Source organism: Myxocyprinus asiaticus, chromosome 9 (genome assembly GCF_019703515.2).
Source record: "Myxocyprinus asiaticus isolate MX2 ecotype Aquarium Trade chromosome 9, UBuf_Myxa_2, whole genome shotgun sequence".
NCBI lineage: Eukaryota > Metazoa > Chordata > Actinopteri > Cypriniformes > Catostomidae > Myxocyprinus > Myxocyprinus asiaticus.
In genome coordinates, this window is record NC_059352.1 from 1,844,309 (window position 1) to 1,871,094 (window position 26,786).

A 26,786-nucleotide genomic window follows, 5' to 3' on the forward strand; every position below is an offset into this window, starting at 1 on the left:
CAGTATTTGGAGAGTTAATATTCAAATACCATAATAATTGCCACAAACAAAGAAGACCGCATGACTAAAAGATATTATCCATTATTCTTCTCCAGATACATTTGACTTTAATTTGTCATAGCTGTGTGTTCATTTCAGGTCTACATACCTCACGAGATTCCAGGATTTGCTTGAATATATATGTATATAAGTGTAATATTTGGCCATGGCAGTAACTGTAAGCAAGAAAAATCCCAAATAAGCTCTCTTGAAAATCTCAGTTGCTTCTCAGAGACAGCAGTTTGATTATATGTTGACTTTTGCTGAAGTCTCCTGCTCCTCAGATGTTTCTCCTGAGTTTCAGAAGAGATCTTAACAGTGTCTCAAACTGTGCCCAGATTTGCCAAGATATACCAAAGTCAGTTATCAATAGTCAGAGATCTCAAACATTTCTTATCAAATTCTTCCAAGACAGCCCCACACTCTTACTGTACAGTAAATGAACAATTGACTCATTCATGCCATTTTTATTTCTTCTAAGTAATTTTAGGAGAAACATCTGAGAAGCTGATCCTTTAATGAAATAAAACAAACATGAGAACTTCATTAAGAGCTAAGGAAGAGCAACATATGAACAATAAAAGTATGTTGCAGTAGCTTGGAAACATCAGATAACTATAAAACTAACCGGCTTCAGTTTCATTTATCTGTAAATTTCAATAGAATTTGGCCAGTGTTTCACATTGGACACATATACAAAAACAGACATGAAAGAACATTAAGAGAAACTATACAGATAGTCAGGAGATAAAATATGGTAAACTACTGGTTAGAAGAATTATGCAAACATCAGTGAGCCAACTGAAAGGATGACAGGAAGTAAAGAAAAGTTCGCCTGAGGGTGATAAACAAGAAGAAATAAATATGACATGCTATCATCATAAATCATCCACTGGGTGTATTCTCAGTTTTTCCTTTGTTGTAAAAATGACAGAGACTCTTTCTTACCAACCTTTAATGTTTTAATCTTGTTATTCGGTTTGATTTTCAGCATTCAGTTAGCAGCACTAAGCTTAGACATTTTTCTTGTTGGTCACTGAAACACAAATCAATGATCATTGAAATGAGTCTAAACTACCAATGTGAATCAGTCAAATCTGATAAAGTGCAGGGCAGATAAGAATTTTGCTTTTTGTAAGTTTCGCCCTGCTAATAAACAGCATAAACCAGCGTGGGCACTTTCATGCTGGTTTTACCTTGTCACCCATAATAGCTATAGTGGTTAAATTGGTCTATGTGCAACAGAACTAGACTTTGCCCATCTCAGTCCAGTTAAATCCATCTTGGAACTGAAACTGGTCTAAACTGTTGTGTTTCAGCAGGGACATTTGTAGAATGTTAAATATGTTCAGATACAAGGAAAATCAATACAGTGAGTCTGGTATGAATTCTTCAAGACAGTTTGCCCTAAGAAAGTGACCTTCTCCAAATTCAGTCATGATTGGATGGGGTTGGGGGGTGTCTTAGCCGGAAAGCTCTGTGTGAAGTCCCTTATTCCTGCGCACTTCTGCAGCATGGATCTCCTAGAAAAAAGAAAGAGGAGAGAGAGAGAGAGAGAGAGAGAGAGAGAGAGAGAGAGAGAGAGAGAGAGAGAGCGCGAGCGAGCATTATCAAATATAGTACAATCCAAATGCACTGTGTAACTTTCCTACAGACAGGAAAGTTCTTTTATAAGTCTGTTACTCCAGAGAAACAACATGCAAGACTGACATCTCCTAGTCGACTTCTAGATAACGGTGTTGGGCCACATGTATTCAGATAGAAGACAAAGGCAGGACTAATACATTCGTAAAAACCTAACTTAAGCCCCCACCTTCCAAGTCGTAAATTATACTGATAAAAATCGCGCCAAAATCAAACAAAGGGAGTCCAAAACAGACTACAAATCCATGGAGCCTTGCTCACTGGGGGATCGAACTCTCGGCTCCTATTGGGTGAGGCACACAACAGAACGTCCCTCAAATATGACATCATCAGGAGTTGAAATACCTCTGAAATGTTTCGTGAATTTGCTTCCAGCGACTTTGTTCACTGAATATAGACGTAGTTTTTTTTGCTGCTCTCCGGTGCAACCTCGTGGCACAAGGAAGTAATGTCCGACTTGAAACTGTAGCCATACAATCTCCATCTCGCTGGACGAGTTGAGATTACTCTGTGTTCAACCGAACACTCTAACGGATCCGAAGGAGACCGCCGAGCAATTCGCATCTTCATCCGTTTGCCTGCAGAAGTGAAGAGATTAAAGATTTCTCTTCCATCTTCAATCAAGTCGACATTTCTGAGTTCTCCGCCAGCCCGCCGAGAATGAACAGCCGTACCGCCCGCCGACAATCAACAGCCATACCGCCCGCCAACAGAGCGAGGAAACGGCCTCCTGTCATCACCCGAGCCTCAAGGAACCGGTTCAAAGTTAAAGGACGGAGGAAAACACATTCTACCTGTGTCCTCATGCCATACAAGTAAGAGGTTTACGTCTGGGCAGAGATAGAATATTATAGCGTGTTATTCTTGTGTTTCAAGGTTTTTGCTTGTACAGTTTACGGACCGCCATGTCCGCTCATTTTTAATACTCAGGGTATTAATTATCACAAATTTGTTTTGCTGTATTGTGGTCCAACCAAATTGGATTGTGCAATTTCGCCATCGCGGGTGAGACAGAAACTGAGTTCATCCATTAGAGTCAAATAACGCAGGACTTTTACGAGCCCCGCTCGTAAAACCGCGTCTCTGAGTGATGAACACAGCTGCTTTCTCTCCCACTGTCGCGAAATCAGCTTTAGGGCTGTCACTTAATCATCTCTCTCTCTCTCTCTCTCTCTCTCTCTCTTACTAATCACACACACACCTTATGTGTTATAGGATTATTTTGATTTCCATATCTAATCATATCACTGTTTAGTTTGTAGTTGTAAGTCGAAGTTTATTGACTGCATTATATTAATTATTAATTGATATTACTGCATAAATAAACTTTGTTTATATTTTTTATTTAAAGTTTATAACTTTGTTTTGGTTTGTTTTGCATACGCCTGTGTCATGCTGACGGGATGTCAGTGCTCGGATTCAAACCTTCATTCATTGTTTTTTTTTCCCTGAAAATCGATATTCTTCGGATGTCGATTTTCCTAAGAAAACAATCTAATATTGAGACTGTTTTACTATTCGGTTATTAGTCCCTGATTTCAGGGTGGTGCCCCGTCAATGTTAATCCTTATTAATATTCTATTGATTTTTGATAATTGATAATTATCTTTGATGATTGAATTTGAATGATCAATAAGCTAGTATTAATTTTAATTAATGTTTAATCGATGTTAACAATTAACGATTATCTTTGATAACTGTTGATTTAAAGGATTTAAAAAAGCTAACATTGATTCTAATCAATGTTCGATTGATTTTAGTAATTAATAATTATCTTTGATAATTATTAATTATTGCTAATAACCAAACTTGCTCCTAAACGTAGCACACTACATTTACTGGAGTCCCATATGAGGTTTTAATGAGTTAGATCCAATTAATTCATTTAAATATTAATTAATAACTACAGAAATAATTATTAATTATTATTAATAAATAAATAAATATTAATTATTAATTATTTCTGATAGTAACACTGATCTAAACAACCGGTAAAGCCCTACATAATAATTGGTGCCCCGTGTGAGGCATCCTACGTGCCAGTTCTGTCACAGTGTGTATGCATAAGAATCCAAAGTAATAACTTGAATCATTACTTCAAAGTTTGGTTCTGTTTGACAATTTACTTCTCAAAACTTGCCAAACATAAGCCAGTGTGATGTGAAAGTGCTCTTAAGAGTGAATTAGGGGTTGGTAAATTTACTATAGTCTGTTTAAAATCTGCTGTTGTTGTTATTTAACTCCTAACGCTTTCATCTAAATGTTACAGAGAGGTGCCAAGTCACTTCAATGACGTCCACCAAAGAGAGAACACAGTGAAATTTGCACATTACGTAACAGTAGACTGTAAGCCACAGGTCGAAGCCTCTCAACTGTGCTTTCGTGTTAGTATTATATCAGCTGTAAAACAACAAGCTGTCAGAGCCACTATCACAATAATTTTTACGGCCCCAGTAAAATGAGTCACCAATCGCCCTGCGTGACTGGAGCTGAAGCTCCACAGAGGTTAGTCGACGCAGCACTGCAAGATGTAGTTGCTGCTGTCCTCCGTCTCTCCATAGAGGAGAGAGATAACCTTAACGGCTACAATATTAGTTGTTGTGATGAAGCATTGCAGGAACTAGTTGATTATGTCAACAACCTGGTCGGGAAGCCAATGCGCAAAATCCTGGACCTTGTGGGCAAAATGTTCCTTCTTCATCACCGCAAAACCCAACTGCAAACCGCCGAGCACCAGGCCCAGCTCGCCCAGCTGCAGAGCAGCTACCAAGCGGTGCAGAAGGAAAATCTCAGCCTGCACAAAGAAATTAGGTGCACCCAAGCTGAGAAAGTCCAAGCGCAGAAAGATAATGTCCGGATGCAGGAGGAAAATGAAGCCCTGCGCAGGCAGCTTCAAGCTGCCCAGCTAAAAGTAGAGTCAGATCAGGTAAGTGCAGCTGAAACACACAGCACAACATCTGACATAGAAGAGGGCCACCTTTTTAGTGCTACGCGTAGAAATGTGTCCCTGAGAAACCCAGGAACACACGCTAGGAGCCGAGCTGCCCCTAGTGGTACAGTCTCTGACTTCGTCCTCCAAGACACCTTTCAAAATCCTCCAGCGGCCCGCTGGTTGGATGCAGGTGCCCCTCCTTACAGTTGCCCCCCCCCAGTCAGTTTTCAGTCACGCCACCTTGCATTTCAAACCGACTGATTCAACACCACGGAGGGGGGACAATTATTTTCAAGCCCAGAGTGGTGTAAGCGGCTCAAAGATCCCATTAGCCAGGGAGCTGTACGCAACCCGGGGTCCACCCCCAAGCGTCGACTGGACTCCTTCCCCACCACGAAGGGGAGGAGGTCGTCCTCATCGCTATAGCGATCCGAGTGACTATGATGTTTTGGATGACTCGGACGACCCGTGGTCATACCGACACCAATGCTTGCGCATCCGACAACTTGAGTCCCTCGCAGGGGACATAGAATGCTTTGACCCAAATAATCGAGATTCAAACATCGACAATTATCTTAGGGAAATTGAGCACTGCCTGACTGATTTGCCTTATGCTTCGTCGCGTGAAAACTCAAGCTTATATGGAAGACCACGGTAAGGAGTGTCCATGCGTTCATGGAAACGCTACCGACTGGTACACGAAACCGCTACTCAGCTCTGTGTAAAGCCCTACGCGAGGAGTATTCGCTGTATATCAACGAAGCCTCCGCTACCATAGCTGCTTTCGCCATCACCCAGAAGAGGCACGAGCCTCCGCATGAGTATTATAGGCGCCTGAGAACCACGTACTTCCAAGGAAGTAATGCACCAGGTCTGGAGGAGGAACGAGCTTTCAAGTCTCTTTTCCTTCACAACCTCCACGAGTGCGATATGACATCACGATGCACTGCAGAATGGGCAACCCCACCATGCAGGAAATCAGAAGATACGTGCAATGGGAATGGGAGACATGCGTGCGCCCTGCCCGAGGGCACGAAGGCGATGCCAGAGCCCTGGGGATCCAAGCCTCATATGCAGACCTAGCGTTTGAAGGCAACGAAACGCCTCGTGTTAAGGTGAATGCTAGAACAGGACCCCAGAGGCGCCGATCACCCTGCTAGCAGGGTAGGCAACAGAACCAGGGGGGTGGTAACCAGACACACCCCCAGGGCACAGCAGGCCTAAACAACAAAACGTTTGCCGGCCGAAAAGAAATGCACGTTTCGAACGAAAACCCAAACAAGAAGGTGAGTGGGTAGAAAAGGTTTCAAATCCCCTCAGAGAACAAGATTTGAGAGAGGAAATGGAGGATATAAGGAGATACTTGACTGAGTTAGTAACTAAGCTTGATGTGCTCCGTTGTTCACCAGGTCTGTCGACCTCAAAGGAACACGACACTGAAACCCCGTCAGTATGACTAGACGATGTACCCCTCCCGTTAATGCCAAAGTTTACTTTGTAGGTCGGGAAAAGGGGAACAGTGTCCAAGTTGCTCCCCAAAACAGTCACTCCTAACATGCCACACCCTCCTTTTCTGACCTTCTTGGGCGATCTGTACCGTAAGGGCAACGCCTGACACATGGGTCATTCAACTCCCACGCACTACTCAACACCGGTTCCGAAATAGTCTAATGGGTTCCAACACCTTTGCAGAGGTGGCTAGAGCAAAGCTTTCCCTTGGCAAACCGTTATAGACAGAGACCTACAACGTAAGCATCACAAGCTACACGCAAGATAGGTCGTCTATCACAAAACGGGACTGGATTGACACTTTTCAAGGGATGATGCTAATAGACCCTGTTTACATATGTCCCATTAATACGGAACCACTGTTAGTTGGCCAGGACCTACCGATTGGCTCCACTCATTGACTGCCGTCGTGGACACATGTGGGATCAGGTTGACATACCGAGACCACTTGGTCCAGAAAACAGTTCGCCAGCTTCAGATGCACATGTCGCCATCGTCCAAAAATCCAAATGCACTTTGCACGCTTTAGGGACTTTGTCAGAGAAAACAACTTATGCGTGTATCGTTAGAGATCTAATGCAGGACCTTAGGGAAATTAGCTCCTCAGTCAACAGTCTGAGTGATAGAAGGATTCCAGCTTACCTGGTCTCCCTAGACCTTGTTGAACAAATCCTTAGATCTGCTACTATCTCCGTTGTGCAACCTTCACAGATACACATGGCATATAGTTTTGGCATTGAAATTCCAATCCATGTAAATCCTCAGAACCTCAAAATAGGATTTATCCTCAATCTACTGTCATAGGCAGAATATATATAGACTAAAATCTGTATTTAATGTTGGTTTTCAGAGAGGTAATGCACACATTCACCTCAAAACACCACCAACACTCGCCGACCATGCTGAGGACCCCTCGCTCTACCTTATCTCTAACCTAAACATGTGTACCAAGACAAAGAACATTCATTGGGTTTGTCCAAACTCAACCCCTTTGTTAGAGAGGTGACTAACTACCTCCCTGAACAAGTGTCATGGTAGCATGTCCATCAAAGATGAAGGAACAGAGACAAAGGTAGAGCGAGCAGGCAGTCGCTGGCTCGTTAACACACCAGCCAACGAAGTCATACGACTGCCATGATACAGCCACTAAGCTAAGGCCACTAAACTAAGGCTACCAAACCAAATGGTGTTCTTAATGGTTCCCCAAGGAGCCACCGTGCACATTGACAATATTGTCCTCCATCATCTCAACGTCGACAAACATGACGCAGAAATTGAGGTCATGGATGCATTTAGAGGTCACAGCCTCACCGTTGATGACACCCTTCAACAGCAGTTTCAGGCTGAAGGTATGGAATTAGTGAAGTCCAGTCTCAAACCGACTGGCTTGACCACTATATTTTATAGTCACATAAGCAGATCGTCATCTTACCGAGAACACCCTATCAGTTTGGTTGCCCTATGGCTCCTCCTTAGTGGTTGGATCATCATCGCAATTATTGCACACACCATGTACAGGTACATTCAACACCTACAGGCCAGACTGGACTCACTTCTCATACAGCCGCGTTTTACACACCAGTCTGAGCCCATCCCACAGGTTAACCCCAATCATTTCCAAGGATAAGCCTTTTAACCTTTAACCCTCCTTTCCTCTAACATTTTGTTCCTAGTAACCAATGTCAGGTTCTACTTTGATTTTGTGTTATGACCAAAGAACAACAAAGGATTGTGTTATGGTTAATGCTGTGCCTTCCAATAACTTGAAATGTTTATGTGTGATGAATGTAGTTTTAGAATTAGCTAGAAGTTCTATGCCCAGATGTGCCTCAATCTCTGTCCAGACGATAAAGCCTCTGTGAGCTCTAATGAACTGTATGGACTGTGCAACCATTTCTCTTTCCTATCAGGAATACATGGATGGCGTAACCCACAGGTTACTGTGAACCGACAAGAACTGTTCGGCCCTTCAGTTGCTCTAAAGATGCTGGACAACAACCAACTCTTCAGAACAAAGGGGGGAATGTTGGGCCTCATGTATTCAGATAGAAGACAAAGGCAGGCCTAATACAGTCGTAAAAACCTAACTCAAGCCCCCACCTTCCAAGTCGTAAATTATACTGATAAAAATCGCGCCAAAATCAAACAAAGGGAGTCCAAAACAGACTACAAATCCATGGAGCCTTGCTCACTGGGGGATCGAACTCTCGGCTCCTATTGGATGAGGCACACAACAGAACGTCCCTCAAACATGACATCATCAGGAGTTGAAATACCTCTGAAATGTTTCGTGAATTTGCTTCCAGCGACTTTGTTCACCGAATATAGACGTAGTTTTTTTTGCTGCTCTCCGGTGCAACCTCGTGGCACAAGGAAGTAATGTCCGACTTGAAACTGTAGCCATACAATCTCCATCTCGCTGGATGAGTTGAGATTACTCGGTGTTCAACCAAACACTCTAACGGATCCGAAGGAGACTGCCGAGCAATTCGCATCTTCATCCGTTTGCCTACAGAAGTGAAGAGATTAAAGATTTCTCTTCCATCTTCAATCAAGTCGACATTTCTGAGTTCTCCGCCAGCTCGCCGAGAATCAACAGCCATACCGCCCGCTGACAGAGCAAGGAAACGGCCTCCCGTCATAACACTGATCTAAACAAACGGTAAAGCCCTACAACGGTCAGACTGTTTTTCCTGAAATCTCACCATCTTCTGTAGAAAGACGAAAGGTTACATAATCACCATGGAAGACAATCAGCGTTTGCATTATGAGGCGTTTGCTGAGAAAAAAGTTTAGACTCTCAACCCACCTGTTGAGAAACATGGCCACATGCACCATCTGATTCTCCAATGACTATGTAAAATATAGCTGCAAGTGGCAATTATCGAGGTCCATGGACTTGTGAAGACAAGATGGCCAAAATAATCATATTTAACAGTATAGATGCTGTGCACACAGTAGTTTTGGTGTCAAACTTCAACTTCATTGATCACAGTTACACAGTTATAGCATCGGAAATTGATGTAACTTGGCACGCGACCTCAGAATATTTTGGTGTCGATGTGTACTAAGTTTTGCAAAGTTTGAATATTGCGCTCACGAGATACAGGCCAATTAGTCACTATGGGCCACACCAAAAAACGTATTGGCTTGTATCTTCCGAACGACATAATCTTGTTGAGCAGTGGTTAGGATTTGGGGCCACCCTGCCAAATTTGGGGTCTCTATGACATATCATCTCTGATGCCCAGACAGTATTATGGCAAAAAAGGAATACGATGCTGTGGACACAGTAGTTTTGGTGTCAAACTTCAACTGCATTGATCACAGTTACACAGTTATAGCATCGGAAATTGATGTAATTTGGCATGTGACCTCAGAATGTTTTGGTGTCCATGTGTACTAAGTTTTGTAAAGTTTGAATATTGTGCTCACAAGATACAGGCCAATTAGTCACTATGGGCCACACCAAAAAACGTATTGGCTTGTATCTTCCGAACGACATAATGTTGTTGAGTAGTGGTTAGGATTTGGGGCCAGCCACCCTGCCAAGTGTGGGGTCTCTATGACATATCGTCTCTGATGCCTAGACAGTATTATGGTAAAAAAGGAATACGATGCTGTGGACACAGTAGTTTTGGTGTCAAACTTCAACTGTATTGATCACAGTTACACAGTTATAGCATCGGAAATTGATGTAATTTGGCATGCGACCTCAGAATATTTTGTTGTCCATGTATACTAAGTTTTGTTAAGTTTGAATATTGCACTCACAAGATACAGGCCAATTAGTAATTATGGGCTACACCCAACAATGTATTGGCTTGTATCTTCCGAATGACTTAAGGTTGTTGAGTAGTGGTTAGGATTTGGGGCCGGCCACCCTTCCAAGTTCTACAACTTATGGTCTCTGACGCCCAGACACTATTAGGGCAAAAAAGGAATAATAATAATAATATGAAAATCACTTCAAATACAATAGTGTTCCAGCACCTTTGGTCCTCGGCCCCCTAATGAAACTTATGACTGAAAAATTTCTAAAAATGGCCAGCTTAATGGGAATCAAATTAATTTAGACCAACAGTCCTTCATTACCTAAACATATTTTTACATGTTTCGTTAATGTTCATGTAGGGCAGGTAAAGCTTTTCTTTAAAGGAAAACGGTTCGTGTCACCTTCTCTCTCAGACGCTGCTTGAGAGCACTGAGATGGGCCATGCGGTTTTCTGTGATCAGCTCCATCTTCTGGTTGAGTTTCTTCTCCGTCATCTTGCTGTAGTTGTTGTTCACTTCCTGGGCCTTATTGAGCACCTCCCTCTCGTGCTCCCGTTTCTCTGCCAACTGCTGCAGGACCTGCTTCTCCTGGGACTACACAAACAATATTATATATATTATATATATTATATAATATTGATGATGGCAGAGTGACCGTGATTTCACCCAGTAGAACATCTTTTGATGGTCCTGGAACAACATTCAGGAAAAATGCTTGGGGCTTGAACACCATTCTGATCACTTCCCTCTTATTTTAGGGGATGTTCATGGTTAGGATTTAGGATTGTGTTTGGACATTGACAGTTTCTTTTACTGTATTGTTGTTCCAACATGTGGTGTAGAAGATGTTGATCCAGGCATTTGTCTTACTTTGCAAAATCATGGGGTCATGATAAATGTCTTTGTAAGACTAAAGGCCAAAGTATACTTTGGTTTTCCATGTGCCGCTGCTATTCGTGCACAATGCGTGGAATGCAAATTTGCAGTCAAAAGAGTATACTTTAAAAGGCTGAGCACTCCACTGTGCAAGATACACAGCTGCACATGGAAAAATGAAGAATACTCTAGCCTTAATGTTTTCTGGCAGAAGAAAACACTGGTCGATCTCTTTGGTTTTTCTAAGGTCAATATAATGCAGATATGTGTATATACTACAATTTAAAGGTGTACTAGTAACATTTGTGTTTATGTTACCCTGACTAGCTAGCGTTGTAGATGCAGCATCATGCAAAAACAGAAGTTTTCAGTGACCGATGTCAATGTAAAAATGCGCTATTTGCAGTCAGCCATGATTAATTTATTCTGTGAGTGAAAGTCTCCAATTACAGTGGATTATTAAGATAAAGTGATGCAGATAAAGCTCCAAGCACCAGAATAAAACAGCTTTATTTTCTAAGACTAAAATGACTAGAGTATTCATCTCATGTGAGTTTATCATTTTAAACATATTTTACAAAAGTACTATTCTACTATTATTTAAACTGTGGTGCATTTTTGGGCTGCCGCCTGCAGTTTTTCACACTCAAATTTAAAAGCTCACCATTAAAACAAACTGTGGACTAATTGCAAAATATTGGTCTAATTTTTTCAGAAATCCCCCCATATAATAATAATAAAAAGACTCCAATTATTCTTAAATAATATTGTGAGTTTATAATCTTATGATAAACACATTTTATTTATTTTTTGGTCCTAAATTTGTAAACACATAATTCTGGTTCTGTTCACTCTACCTCACTTTGTAAAGTCTTATTTCATTTCACTAGGTAGCAGCAAGCACTAGAAACAATTTTTTTTTTCTTTATCACATCACAATATACAGATTTATCACAATATACAGATCTGAAATGTAGGTGGCGCTCTAATGCATTTTAGACCTCAAAGATGTGCTTGTATTTTGTTCTAGACATCTAAGATATAACATTGGATTATTCAGCCAAGCAAGCTCACAGACAAGTAAAAATGGCTATTTTTTTTTTAGAAACTGCCTAAGGCAAAAGCAGATATGATTTGGGGCTTGCAGCAGCAGTGATCGGAGGATAAAAGAGACCTTTGTATTTGATGACTTACAGAACTCATATTTCACTTTGAGATTCTTTTGAAAATCTTTTAAACTGTGGTTTTAGGGCAACAAAATTGTACAGTCTGTATTCCTGAGAATGAGAGCTTTCATTTGAAATATGACTTGTCCATTTATGTGCAATGTGAAGGAATTTTATTTTTATAAAAATATTTCTACCCCATTACCTCTAAGGGGCACTAACTTTCAACCAAATATTTTGAGGCCTTATTTTGTCATTTTAAGTAACATAAAAGTTCAGATTCTAAGCTTTCAAATGATACCTCATATGCCTGACTTACTGTATGTCTATGGAGATTTTAACGTTTTAAGTGCAAACTTTTTTCGCGATTATAGCGCCCATAGAGTTTAAGGGGTTTTAACAATGAGAAAAAACATTACAGAGTGCACCTTTGTGTCTCTGAGATGTACACAAAATGGTTGCATTTTAATGTGCATTTATTTATTTTATAAATATGTGACACTATGCATTGATGAGGCTATTGGTATATTTTGGAACTGATATGGTCTCATTCCCAAAACAAACACAGTAATGCCGTATTACTTTTTGGTGTACACTTATATGTGCACAGAAAACATTGGTGACAGAAAGCAACAGAACTTGTAGAATAATAAAGTCATATGTAATGGCATCTTCTTACTTTTCTTCTCTCCTCCGCAGCTTCCAGTCTCTTCTGGAGTTCCCCCAGTGAGGGCTCCTTCTTCTGGGTTGGCAGTGCCATGGTCTGGGGTCTCTCTGGAGACAGGGCCATGGGACTCTTGAGGATGACCTCAAAGGCCTGACCAGATGTTCGCTTGTTCAGAGATTTCACCTCCATATCTGTGGTGGAAGAGGGATGAGAAGAATGAATGTGTGATGTATATACTTAAATTTTAGCTTTGTTCAAATTTAGTCTGAGGCCACTTGCACAAACTTGTTGGAGCTTTTACCTTCGAACTGACCGAAGGCGTTGTGATGAGGTTGGGAATACAAACAAGAGCAGATGAGAGACAACATTGACATCTCTCTCAGCTTCTCAGAGTATGCTGCAAAAGAATGAAATAAACTGAATTTGAAGTATGAAGATAACCATTACTACTGGTGAAAGTGTATGTCTGTGTGATTTAATATCTTATTGATTCATGTTTCCCTTAAGTGACCCGTGCAGCATCATGAATTATTGTCAGTGATGCATGTTGCAGTAGACACTCTCTTTCTGACCAATCAACACTCGGAAAACCTGATTAATGCATTATTGATCTGATCAGCAAAGGACAAGAGCTGAAGAAAATGTAAGTGGTGTTTGCCTGTGCAAAACTCAATGTCACAATGTTGTGGGTGGTTAACAGGGCGTTTGCTGGGTAGTTGCTTACTCGCCCAAATAAAGAAAAGAGAGTCAACCCTAAAGTTTTTATGATATTCTGGTCTCTAGATATAGCTTGAGTCCCTCCTTCAATGTTAATCTATGGATTTTGTTTGTCGTTTTATCATCTGCTAGGCAAGAATCATTCAGTTGCTTATTAAAGTAATGGCACATTGCAAAGTGCTGAGTTTATTTAGCACCCATGAGTTCATTGGAGAGGTGACTTTCTAAGAAGGCTGAGCTTGCAAAGATAAATCCTGGTGTTATAATATACTACACAACAGAATGTCCACAGTGGAATGCCGCAATTCTGACAGACACTCAAATTTAAAACGTGTATTAGATTGCAGCTCCAAAAGAATACTATCAAATTTTTTTTATATATTGTTAATGTTTATATTATTTATATTGTTGTTTATTTGCGTTAATTCATTTTAAAGGATTAGTTCACCCAAAAATGAAAATTCAGTCATTGTTTACTCACCCCTGTGTTGTTATAACCCTATATGACTTTCTTTCTTTTTCTGAACACAAAGGGAGAAATTGTGAAGAAATGTTGTGCTCAGTGATGTCATACAATGGCAGTTTATGGTGACCACCTCTTCAAGCTTCAAAAGAACACAAAAGTATAATTCAGAAGTCTAATAAATTATTCCATGAGACTCATGATTGTTATGAAAGCATACGATAAGATTTGGTGAGAAACAAACTGAAATCGAATGTATTATTTATTGAAAATGTTCACTGACCGTTGATCTCCTGTGTGTGTTCATGATAGGACACGAGAGCAACAGTTCACGCAGCCCCCTTGCGACATTGGGGCGTTCAAGAGAAAACTCATTTTGTTTATCTAAAAACAGGTCCTCCACAGTGATAGTGACAACAGAGCACAACACAGCTACACAAAACAGAGAACAGAACTTACTAAACATGTCTGAAGAGTTTGTAGTCGAAGAAATGATGCATTTCTATGCCCAGCCTTATTTTTTTGAATGGAGTTCTCGGAAATCAAACAGAAACATAGATGAGGCTACAGGACGCCACAGTCACACTGTGTTCTAACCTGAGGGCAAACGGCACATGATAAAAGGTATATTTTCTATGTTAATCAGAGTTTTTGTTCTAACCAGCAGTGATGAGTGACAGCACGTTCTATCAATCGCTTGTTTTCTATTTTCGCCATTGTGCTGGTAACTCCATCCGCTGTGAACTGGCACCGGTCCAAAAATGTACCAAAACAATAAGGCTGGGCATAGAAATGCATCAATTCTTGGACTACAAACTCTTCAAACATGTTTAGTAAGTTCTGTTCTCTGTTTTGTGTAGCTGTGTTGTGTTCTGTTTTCACTATTGCTGTGGAGGACCTGTTTTTAGATTCTTAGATTTTTAGATTAGTTTTCGCTTGAATGCCCCAATGTCACGTGAACTGTTGCTCTCGTGCCCTATCATGAACGCACACAGGAGATCAACGGTCAGTGAACATTTTCACTAAATAATACATTCGATTTCAGTTTGTTTCTCACCAAATCTTATCGTATGCTTTCATAACAATCATGAGTCTCATGGAATAATTTATTCGATTTCTGAATTATACTTTTGTGTTCTTTTGAAGCTTGAAGAGGTGGTCACCATAAACTGCCATTGTATGACATCACTAACATTTTTCACAATTCAAAAACTGAATTTCTCCCTTTGTGTTCAGAAAAAGAAAGAAAGTCATATAGTGTTATAACAACACAGGGGTGAGAAAAAAATGACTGAATTTCATTTTTGGGTGAACTAATCCTTTAACAAATACAACCTTATTGTAAAGTGTTAACAATATACTCTTTTGAGAGTGTCACTGTTTTGATCGTTTTTAACATTTTTGAACGGCTTGCAAGTTGGTTAAGTTGTCTTTTATGGTATTTGAATTCCTTTTGCTTCGGAAAGACGACAGTTTTGAAACAAGATGTAATAAAGGTGCTGATTATAACGTGTACGACTGATTCCAGACAACAATCTGCAGTGCAGTTGGAGTAATATATCTGGACCGTTTTACATTGGAAAAGCTGAGATACGCACGATGGATGCAGTCATACAGAAACAAAGCACGCACAAATATAAGCTGATTCGTCATACAATAGTGCGACAAAGATTTTGCTGCACTGCTGCCCTCCAAATGAACCTGTGCTTTTTTATAGCGTAACATCTGCAGTGTTGTCAGCACATACACAACATAATAATGTCTTCTTTAAACAAACACTCCATGTTAAAAAGATGATTACTACATCCAATAATTATCCAATTATCTCTTAGTTTTCTTAAGACAGTACTATAGTTATCATGTAATCTCGACAAAGGACAGGTTTACTATTATAGTTAATGTCATGCTAAATTAAACACACACACACACACACACACACACACACACCACTAACACAAAACATTTGAGTCAATTCTGCAATGTAATCTCTCGCAAAAACCTCTTTAATTCAATAACTCCAATAATAACCTCAAGCCCATTTGTCTATCTGCCTGCAGTCCTAATTTATCTTTCCCTGGAGACAGAACATTCCGGGCCTCACCTGAAACTGTGCTGTCCATACTGCTGCTGGAGGTGGATGGATACTGAGCGGAGAGATGAACAGAATGAAGTGGAGAGGAAATGCACTGAAGGAGTGACGCACGGCTGCTGGTGTGTATAATAGGGGAGGAGAGCAGAGTGATGGATGAGGAAGGAGAGAAAGCTGGAGACATAAAGAGATAGGGGTGAAATGAGAGAAAAGCAGTCATTTAGTCAGAACAACAGATAAACTGCAAAAAAGACAAGATAGTGAAGTGATGCAAAAAGAGCAGCATGGTTGTCTTGGAAACAAATGGTATTTCCGGTACTTGGTGTTCAACCAATTGTTCTGCTAATTATCGTTTGATTTCAAAATAAAAAGATTAAGTTATGAAAATGTTACGATATTAAGGAAACCTGAAACAATGCTAAAGAAAGATTAGCTCTCCCACATAAAGATGTATGAAGGAAAATTAAAATGTAATGTATATGTAACATAGGTAACACTAAACATGAATGTTCCATTTGTTCAGGGATTATAAAGGGTTTTATTAGTGTGAATACGTATATTTATTAAGCATTTATAACATGCAAGTTAAAATGCTCACTTTTTGGCAAGTGTTGGATGAACATTTCTCTTATGCATGCTGCTATAACAGCATATAAATGTTTTATAATGCATTTGTAAATGACTTATTAGTCCTTTACAACCCCTTTATAAACCCTTAACAAAGGGAGCACCACTTGTAAAGTGTTACCGTAATATGTAATGTACTTACGAAAAGTTATTTTTACTACTGTGAGTATGAATAAGTATATTTATTAAGCATTTATAACATGCAAGTTAAAATGCTCACTTTCTGGCAAGTTTTGCATGAACATTTCTCTAATGCATGTTGCTATAACTGCATATAAATGTTTTATAATGCATTTGTAAATTACTTCAGTAATTTACAACCCCTTTATAAACCCTTAACATAGGGAACATCACTGTAAAGTGTTGCTGTAATATGTAATGTAATTGTGAAATGTGCTATGACTCTGTATATCAATAATGGATTTATGTAAGCATAATCATATATGTAAAAACATTAATATGGTACTGAATAACTATAGCTTGAAAAATGGTAGAATACCCCTGCTTTTCAGATTAGAGTTACCAAATGAGGTCAGACTGCGAACAAGTATTTAAATGGTCAAATCCTGCTTCATAGTAGTACTGAGAGTAAATGATCGTGTTGGTAATATACTTAGCTTCTGCTGAAAAACCATAAAGACATAAGATAAACCAACAAGATCTTAATAATGCAAATACATGTAAAAATATAAATACAGTGGCCCTGAAAGCCGGAAGTCTAAATGTGGGCTTTTGTATCTGGTCAATATTTTAAGATATTGTCTGTTTACTCAGTGTATCGGAGGTCTTTTGTGCTGTCGATAAGGTATTGATTTCTCGGGTGGTGTATGATCCAATGGCAAGCACCCAAGACAACAACATATCTTTGTTTCCAATCAGCTATTGATTCAGGACTGACACAGAGTGCTGTAAATAATGTTCTGGAACAACCTTGTAAATTCTGAAGGAAAGAGATCTACTATGTTCTAGGTTCATTCCACAGGAGATCTAAAGATGTAGTTACATAAGGCTTCATACAGAATTCATGTGTAATCTCTAAAGTGAAGCGTTGCGTGCGAGGACCGGCTGAAGTTAGCGTGCTGTCCTAGAATGCCCGCACAAGAGACCAGCTTCATTTAAGGTAGTTCAGGACATCTGCCCTGGCCATTCACTCATTTAGAGACAGATGGGCTCTAGACTCATTCCTGTGAATTAAAGTGTTTTCCTGTCCTGTCATGGCGGCATGCACAGTCGCAGCGGCATTTCTTCTTCTGCATTATTGCAAGTGATTCATTATTTTTATTCTGTATGTTCTGAAAATCCTACATCTGTTCGCTTAGAAAATTAAGAGCACACCTCTCCTCAACATGCCAAATTATTTAAGGTATTCATATCCATAGCACACTGTATTGGATGAGTAATTTTCCAAAATGTTATACTTTTTAATTAGGGGTTCGTTCAAATCACTTGGAAAGCAGTGATATAAAAAAAAGTGTGCCTGAAACCAGAGCGTGACTGCTGTGTGCATTTTCCATTTCCCTTTTTGATTTGTAACTAGTAACACCTCAGAAACGTGCAAAAATAATAATAATAATAATAATAATATTCTAGAGCAAATAGTTTTCCTAAAAATGTATGTCCTCATATGCGGACAGCGGGACTAAGTTGTGAAATTTTGATTTGAGTGTTGATTATTCATGTTTTTGAGACGTTACAGACATTTCATCAGAAATGATCTTAATTAATTCTGATTCAAAGTAATGTCCAGCATCATCCAATCACTGCCAACCATGTTAAAATAAAATGATACATTATAAATTGTGAATCTATGTACTGATTATCATTGTCACATGTCTGTCAAACATGTTGAGTGATCCAAACATCATCTGCAGCCTGAAACTGAACTTTTGATCAGATTTTAGGAGTGAATGCACTTAACTGCATAGAGAGCTATAGGATGCTCCCTTGCTCCCTATTTAGTGAATGACTTAACCTCCAGCGTGCTGTCTGTCTGCTCTGGTCTCAGAACAGTTTAAAATGAACCTTATTATTATTATTATTATTAATGCACAACTCTATATAAAGCCTTTGAAAGCAAAGCTTTTTCTCAGTGTGATAATGCACAGTAAATATAGGATTTCTAAGTAAAAAATGCACTGAAGTACACATTATTGTACATTGTGTTTAACAGTGTGCCGCGCAAATTAAAAAAATGGCATATCGGATGAAACTAGAGACTCTAATCTTTTGACTCAAACAGGGTTCAATGTAAAAACTTAATGAGATTTCTTATCAGATGTAGTTATGTTGGCGTTTCTCCCAAACACAAACTCAGCTGTGATCAGCGCCATGTTGTTTCGTCACATGACTCTGTGCATTGAAAGTTTAACCCTTTACTGACAGCACAGAGTCTTCTGAACTGAGATCAGTTGGTTTAAATGAATATGCGTTGCGTAAAGCAATGCCAAATACAACGTCCACGCATGTGTACGCCGGGTTGCACAAAGATATCAAATTATTTCAAACAACATCTGCCGATACCAATAGTTTGGTGGGTTTTGCTACCTTGTTTCAAATCACTGATATTTACACAAGATCAAAAGTAGTTTAAATAAAAATATTTAGTGGTAGTTCCACCTCGTGAAATTCTAAAAGTGCAAAACTCTGCTGTCATTCTCACCCAATTTAAAGAGACATTTTCCTTTACACACAGCACAAGTTGTAGTAAAATTTTTAGCCGTGTATTTCCATCCTAATCATCGGCTGTTTTTAAACAATCGAATGATGTCCGATAGCGAGGATAATTGCTTTTATTGCCCGATGTTTGCCTGATGCATCTCTATAAATCACTAACCCCATGTATGAACAATAATATAACTATTATTAATAGTAACACGCCTTAGCAAACACCACTAATTAGTTGCTAAAAAATATGACATTTTTGACCCTAAACTGGAAATGTTGAAAGCTTGTCGAGATTGATGGAGGCTGGTGAACATCTACAGTAATGGTTCAGAAGCTTAAAGACCTGAGGGGGTGTTCAATTGAAATACACCCTAAACATTATATTGACTCTCTATTTTACACGCATACATTTGAATATTCTGTAGGAGAAGCATATAGGGTAAATTGTCAGATTCATTAGGCAAGTCACAGATGTGAAAAACGCTGCTGTAATAACATTCATTGCTTATTGATTCACCGGCGGCTTCATGCAAAATGCATTCGGCTTAGATGCAAGCAAATCAATAATACTGAGTTCTCACAGAATAAAAACATTTCCTGCCTTCAGAAGGGTTCTGAAAACATCTGCCATGAAAACTGAACTTAAAGAGACAACCTTGCTCATTTCCATCTCTGCTGTTTATTTTATAATTGGTTAGTTATTAGAAATTGGTTTTGATCATTTTTTTAGGCCTGAAAAAACAACCCCTCAAAACAATAAAAGAGGAATGTCTTCTGGTTTTGACACAACGTAGTGTAGAAATTATATTTATTTAATTTTAATAAGAAATTAATTTATTTGACAAAACCAGAGCAGCTTTATCATGTCAGGTGAATAAACAAAGATTTAAGTTTTAATAAAGAATCTAAAAACCCATTAGACAACATTTCATGCGCATAGGTGTCAGTTTAGCACATAAATATCTACAACGTCCAAATCCACTGTGACATCACTGTGAAAGATTTGTTATGGTACAACTCAAATATAATATATAACTTAAACGTCATCAGAGAGGTGCTATATGAAGAGAATAACTGCAGATTCATTCATCCACTCTGAATTGACAGAAAAGTGTGCACACACACGCACACATGCAGATACACACACACACACACACACACACACACGTTGGTTTAGCTATCATTATGAGGACTCTCCATAGACATAATGATTTTTATACTGTACAAACTATAGATTCTATCCCCTAACCCTAACCCTAAACCTAACCCTCACAAAAAACTTTCTGCATTTTTACATTTTCAATAAAACATCGTTTAGTATGTTTTTTAAGTGATTTGTATTATGGGGACACTAGAAATGTCCTCATAAACCACATTTATAGCATAACAACCTTGTAATTACCAGTTTATAACCTAAAAAAAGTCCTCTAAACCACTTAAACCTGCCCACACACACACACACACACACACACACACCCTCACACACTCACACACACACTCACACACACACTCACACACACACTCACACACACACTCACACAAACACAGGATGTTCTATGTAATGACTTTTTGTCTGGGTGGTCGGTGAATATTCCGGATCACACATTTCACCATCCACTCAATGCCCTCGTTCACGCCCTGCCTGAAAAAAACAAAACAAAAAAACAACACAAATTACACACAGTCCAACAGATATAGAATATTATATATATATATATATATATATATATATATATATATATATATATATATATATATACATATACATACACACACATAATTATTAGTTACATTGTTATTGTCATTCCAGCCATTATTCATTCTATTATTATTTGAATTATTATTATCCAGCTATTGTTGCCAAATAGATTCAAATTTTCAGTAATGAAACACAATAAGAATTTTGTTAAAAATAATTACGCATTAATAAGGCATTTCGCCCACAGTTTTTTTTTTTTACTAACTTAACACAAGGAAAAATTATACTTCATTATTATATACACCAATATCACAATACATTGTAATAAACAGCATTACTTACCTATATATTATTTGTTTTTACAATAAAACAAAATAAAATAAATAAATCATGTCAAATTCCAGGCAGGGATGTCCGTGAATATCTGACTAATGTAAATGCATATTTGCATTATTCAATAGATCGTTAAATTATTTTTTAAAATCGTTTCATTTCCACAAATCGGTTCTTTCAAACTTTTAATGGATTTGGATTTTTGCTGCAAAGATTTAAACCGAGACGGAAATTACAATTTTGAATGAATATTTGCAATATACAACGAATCGTTGAAACAGAGTTTTAAACAGATTCATTTCCGCGAAACGGTTCTTTTGAACTTTTAATGAATCAAACATCTCAATTTGATCTGCATTCTTTAACCTTGTGCGACCCCGAGTCCTTCTGCGTGGACATTCTGTTTTGGTTTCGCTATTTCGCAACGTATAATTAGATTTCATTTAAACAGACTGATCTCAGTTCAGGAGATTCTGTGCTGTCAATAAAGGGTTAAACTTTCGACGTACGGAGTCATGTGACAAAACAACATGGCGGCGATCGCAGAGGAGTTTATGTTTGGTTGAAAAGCCAACATAACTACATCTAGTGAGAAACCTCATGAAGTTTTTACATTGAACCCTGTTTGAGTCAAAAGATTAGAGTCTCTAGTTTTATCTGATATGCCATTTTAAAAATGTCATCGATTTATCGCGAAATGGCACGCTGTTGATCACAATGACCACTATAGTGGACAATAGCACTAGTTTGTCATTAAAAATCCTATATTATTATTAAGCATACATGTTTTAAGCATGCTTCCAATCCAATTGAGTGTGCAACTGATTGATATATTTCAGCTGGACTGATGAGTCTGTAGAGGACAGAGACTCTCAGTGAAGAGAATATACGTTTTATAAGTGCTAAATATGCTTCTATGAAACATGGATGAGCATGAGTGTTGTGTGATTCACCGAGAATCACACATGAGACGCGCTCTGCTCTGTCCTACTGTATCTCTGGAGCACGAAGGTGCACGCGCGACACACGTCAACTAGGCTTCCCTCGATATGTGAGCTCCGGTGACAGGATAGCGCAGAGCGGATCACATGATTGTCTCATTAAGCTGGGCTTCTCTCAATACTGTGTCGCAGATGACAAACCTTCTGCGACCCATTTGAATTCTTCATTGCTATGGAGCAATTCAACCATTTCAAACGGCTACAGCACTGACGTACTGAACAGCTCTGATGAGGGAAAGAGAAAACACCTGCTCTTCACCAGCATCAATGTGATTATGGCATTACAAATGCAACTGTTAAACAATGAAAGAACTATGGTAAACAAAAGGACATGTACAATGTAGAATAAAAGTCTGGACCTTTCTAATTATGAATAAACTCATGTGTACTATTTTAATACGTTTCCTGTTCTGATGATGTCTGAGATTAGGAAACAATCTGGCCTGGTTTGGCGTCAGATATGCCTATAATCAAAATGATTCCTAAATCTTTAAGAGTCTGGTAAAAGGAGAACAATATCTGTTATGGAGAAGTAAACAAACATTTCCTTTATAGAAGCACAGTTCCCAAATCATGAATAATATAACTAGGCTTATAGAAATAAGGTATTAAGTTCATTTGACTTCCCACAACACCTTGAAGTACAAAAACTCCCTTGAATTCAGGATTCTAGATCAAATAAATCATATTCATCACATATCTTAAATATGAACTGCTTCATGCATGTGACGATCGTGTACGTCAGCCAGCACCGAAGACCATTTCTGACACAGAAAAAATGTGCAGCACATTTTTAACTATTTAGAAATTAATTATTAGTAATTAGTTACTTACATTTGAACAAAATGACATCAACTTTAGTTTTATCTTTTGCATTCTTGTTTACAGAGACAATAAATAGCTTTTTGTATGACTATGCAACAATTACAACTCATTTATCTTTTCGTGAATCTGTCTGCGGGAGAGAGCGGTAAGGCTTATCACCTGGGTTATCGTTATCTCTAACACCTGTTTCTTGTTGTAGTGATGGCGGAGAGACACATAAAAAGCCGCATGAGGCATCAGAGTGGCGGAGAGAGACTGTACCTGTGTGTGCGTGACAAGAAGCATTTACTCATTTGTGTGTGTGTGACTACTTGGCCACTGAGTGCCCTGTTTGTTTCAGTTTTGTGAATGACGCTGAAAGTAATAAAAATACTCACGTTGTCATTTCGCTGCCTCCTGCCTCCTTCATTGCCCACATAACGAACCTGCTACAGGGGGCTTGACTGAAAAAGTTTGGGAACAACTGCTATAGCTCTCTAAGTGCATTCACTCCTAAAATCTGATCAAAAGTTCAGTTTCAGGCTGCAGATGATGTTTGGATCACTCAACATGTTTGACAGACATGTGACAATGATAATCAGTACATAGATTCACAATTTATAATGTATCATTTTATTTTAACATGATTGACAGTGATTGGATGATGCTGGACATTACTTTGAATCTGAATTAATTATGCTAATTTCTGATATAATGAATGTAACGTCTCAAAAACATGAATAATCAACACTCCTGGACACATAATAAACAATTATAACAAACTTTCTATAGTTTGATATTACTTGACATTTCACAACTTAGTCCCGCTGTCCACATATGTGGACATCAATTTTTAGGAAAACTATTTGCCCTAGAAATGTATTTATTTACATGTTTATTAGGTGCTTCTAGTTACAAACCAAAAAGGGGAATGGAAAATGCACACAGCAGTCACGCTCGAGTCTCAGGAGGTTAAAAAACATAATAGCTAAAGAGAAAACACTTTAAAATCACTGCGATATTCACTATGTTGGTAAAAGGTGCACTCCGTAATTTTTTGGAAAATGCCATTTTGGACTTACGCTGACACCTATCCTTGTAATCAGAATACAGTAACTGACATTCAATTAATTGAATTACTTTTAAGTACATTATAGGGTTATTCTTATTTTTAATATTTATGTGGAATACATGATTTACAGCCCCGCAACGAGTCATTGTGAAGGAGAAATCTGAGGTGCCGAGTGCATCGGAAAAGTGTTTTAGAAAGTAACTCAAAAGTAATCAGTAATGTGATTACTTTTCAAATAAAATTATTAAAGTAATCTGATTACAAATTTAGAGAATGAGTAATTTGTAATGGATTACTATTTTTTAGTTTTTGTTGTTTTCTTCTGTATTTTTCATGACAACTACACTTTATTTTTCTTCTGCACTAAAGGCACTTGTACACAGCAGGGGGTCCATTTCCGTGCAGATCATTGAATAATAAATGAGTTGAAGGAGGTCAGACGTACCCTGATAAAGCACAGCAGGGCTGCACCACACAGTCACGTTTACCGATTTTAGAAGCGCAGTCACTGAACGCTGTTTTAATGTCGGGGACAGACAGACAGTCCTGTGGAATAAAAGACAGACATAAATTATTCTACAGCATGCTTTCCACTTTGTCAGCTCAACACCAAAGGTCTTCTGAGGAAGTCTGGTTTGGTAATAAAGGAAAACAGCGCCCCCTATAGACTCCAAATATGTCTGTCTGATAATAAATTGTAATTCATGGCTTCATGCCATAATTACAGTTCATACCTGGACATCCTGTTTGTTTGCCAGCACAAGCAGAGGAACCCCTTCAAGAGCTTCACTGCGGATCATTTTCTCTAAAAGATGAGAACACAAAATTCAGTTCACATCAGACACTAATGTATAACCGATCCTATGAATGTTTTACAGAAATAAAACACATTTTGAATAGGAGTAGTTCATATAACACAGCCAATCAAATTTCACATAATTGATCAGCTGGTTATGCACCGTGGGTTAGTTGCAAAACTCACCGAAAGCCTCCTTTGACTCACCCAACCGCTCCTCATCAGTCGAGTCAATGACATAGATAACGCCGTGAGATTCTGCATAGTACTATAACAGGTAAAAACAACAATATATGAGACAAGAATCAACTAGTAGAACCATAAATAATGACATCATCAGGATTACATTTGGTGAATGTGATGAAATGAATCACCTTGTCCCACAGAGACTGTAATTCGTCTTGTCCTCCAAGATCCCAAAACATCAGACGAGCTTTTCCCACATCAATGGTGCCAACTGAGAGGAAATCAAGTCAAATCAACTGCTCTCATGTGGTTATAGCATCATTTATCAACTTCACAGCATATATACTGTACTCACTGTTCAGGCCGACCGTGGTCGTGATCTTTGAAAGGTTCATACCCCTGTAATTTCTGTTGAATCTGGTCTTTGTTTGCTCCAGAAAGGTCTGTAAAATATGTAAACAACAAATCTCAGGTGAGACGTTTTTCAAAACACAAAATATGGATTTTGGGCATCAAAGTCTTAAAGGGATAGTTCACCCCAAAACCTAAAATTCTCTCATCATCCCAGATGTGTATGACTTTCTTTCTTCTGCTGAACACAAACAAAGATTTTTAGAAGAGTATCTCAGCTCTTACAATTCAAGTGAATGGTGACCAGAACTTTGAAGCTCCAGAAAGCACATAAAAGTAGCATAAAAGTAATCCAGTGGTTTGATCCATGTCTTCAGAAGTTATATGATAGGTGTTGGTGAGAAACAGATCAATATTTAAGTCCTTTTTTACTATAAATTATCCACTTGCCCAGTAGGTGGCGATATGCATGAAGAATGTGAATCTCAAAAACAAGAAGAATGTGAAAGTGATATTGGAAATTTATAGTAAAACAAAGGACTTAAATATTGATCTGTTTCTCACCCACACCTATCATATCACTTCTGAAGACATGGATTAAACCACTGGAGTCGTATGGAATACTTTTATGCTGCCTTTATGTGCTTTTTGGAGCTTCAAAGTTCTGGTCACCATTCACTTGCTTTGTATGGACCTACAGAGCTGAAAAATTATTCTAAAAATCTTCATTTGTGTTCTGCAAAAGAAAGTAAGTCATACACATCTGGGATAGCATGAGGGTGAGTAAATGATGAGAGAATTTTTATTTTTGGGTGAACTGTCCCTTTAAACCCTTGAGAGCTGTTAATCTAAGCAGCATGTTTGGACATCTTAGCCTTATAACATCGTGAGATGACTAACTAGACAGCATTATTAGCACAGCAGTCTCAAACTTATGAAAGCTGCCTACCTAGACAGCATTTGCAACCATCATCATCGTCATCTTTATCATATAATGCCCAAATATTCCGCTGACTAGGAGCAGATGTATACAATTACAGTGAAAGGGGCGAAAATGAATTTAAACGTTTTACCGTTTTCCCCGCATTGTCCAATCCGAGGATAAGGACGCCGTGTTCGTCCTTTTGAAATATGTATTTATACAGACCCGACAATAAAGTGTACATCCTCGATTCAAGATTACTCACCAGCTTACATCACAAACTCAAAACACTGCCCACAGTTAGCTTAGCTTTAATGTTCACTACCTCCAAACTGAACAACATGAACATTCAACACGAACGACCTAGTGACGATTACAACTGACAACACGTTACGAATACAGTCAGATATATTTGTTGTTGTTGTTGTAAAGTTCATGTTGGCAACATCAGATGA

The 26,786-nt window shown here is 38.6% G+C and overlaps 1 protein-coding gene across 1 annotated transcript; it reads right to left on the bottom strand.

Moving 5' to 3' along the window:
• Positions 1 to 691: 691 nt before the first annotated feature.
• LOC127446025 (stathmin-3-like) lies at positions 692 to 25,136 on the bottom strand. Its single transcript, XM_051706632.1, has 8 exons — positions 25,059 to 25,136; positions 24,811 to 24,881; positions 24,522 to 24,622; positions 15,889 to 16,050; positions 12,909 to 13,004; positions 12,620 to 12,798; positions 10,301 to 10,492; positions 692 to 1,562 (listed from the first exon to the last, which is right to left on the bottom strand). Exons 2-8 carry the CDS (start codon positions 24,816 to 24,818, stop codon positions 1,503 to 1,505), a joined length of 798 nt encoding a protein of 265 aa, XP_051562592.1. The 5' UTR covers positions 24,819 to 24,881; positions 25,059 to 25,136; the 3' UTR covers positions 692 to 1,502.
• Positions 25,137 to 26,786: the final 1,650 nt, after the last annotated feature.

Excerpts from the sequence above, each read along its gene's own strand:
- LOC127446025 (XM_051706632.1), bottom strand. Across the intron at positions 13,005-15,888 it reads TATGGACAGCACAGTTTCAG|CATACTCTGAGAAGCTGAGA; the intron begins GTGAGGCCCGGA and ends ATTCTTTTGCAG. Across the intron at positions 10,493-12,619 it reads CTGCGGAGGAGAGAAGAAAA|TCCCAGGAGAAGCAGGTCCT; the intron begins GTAAGAAGATGC and ends TTGTTTGTGTAG.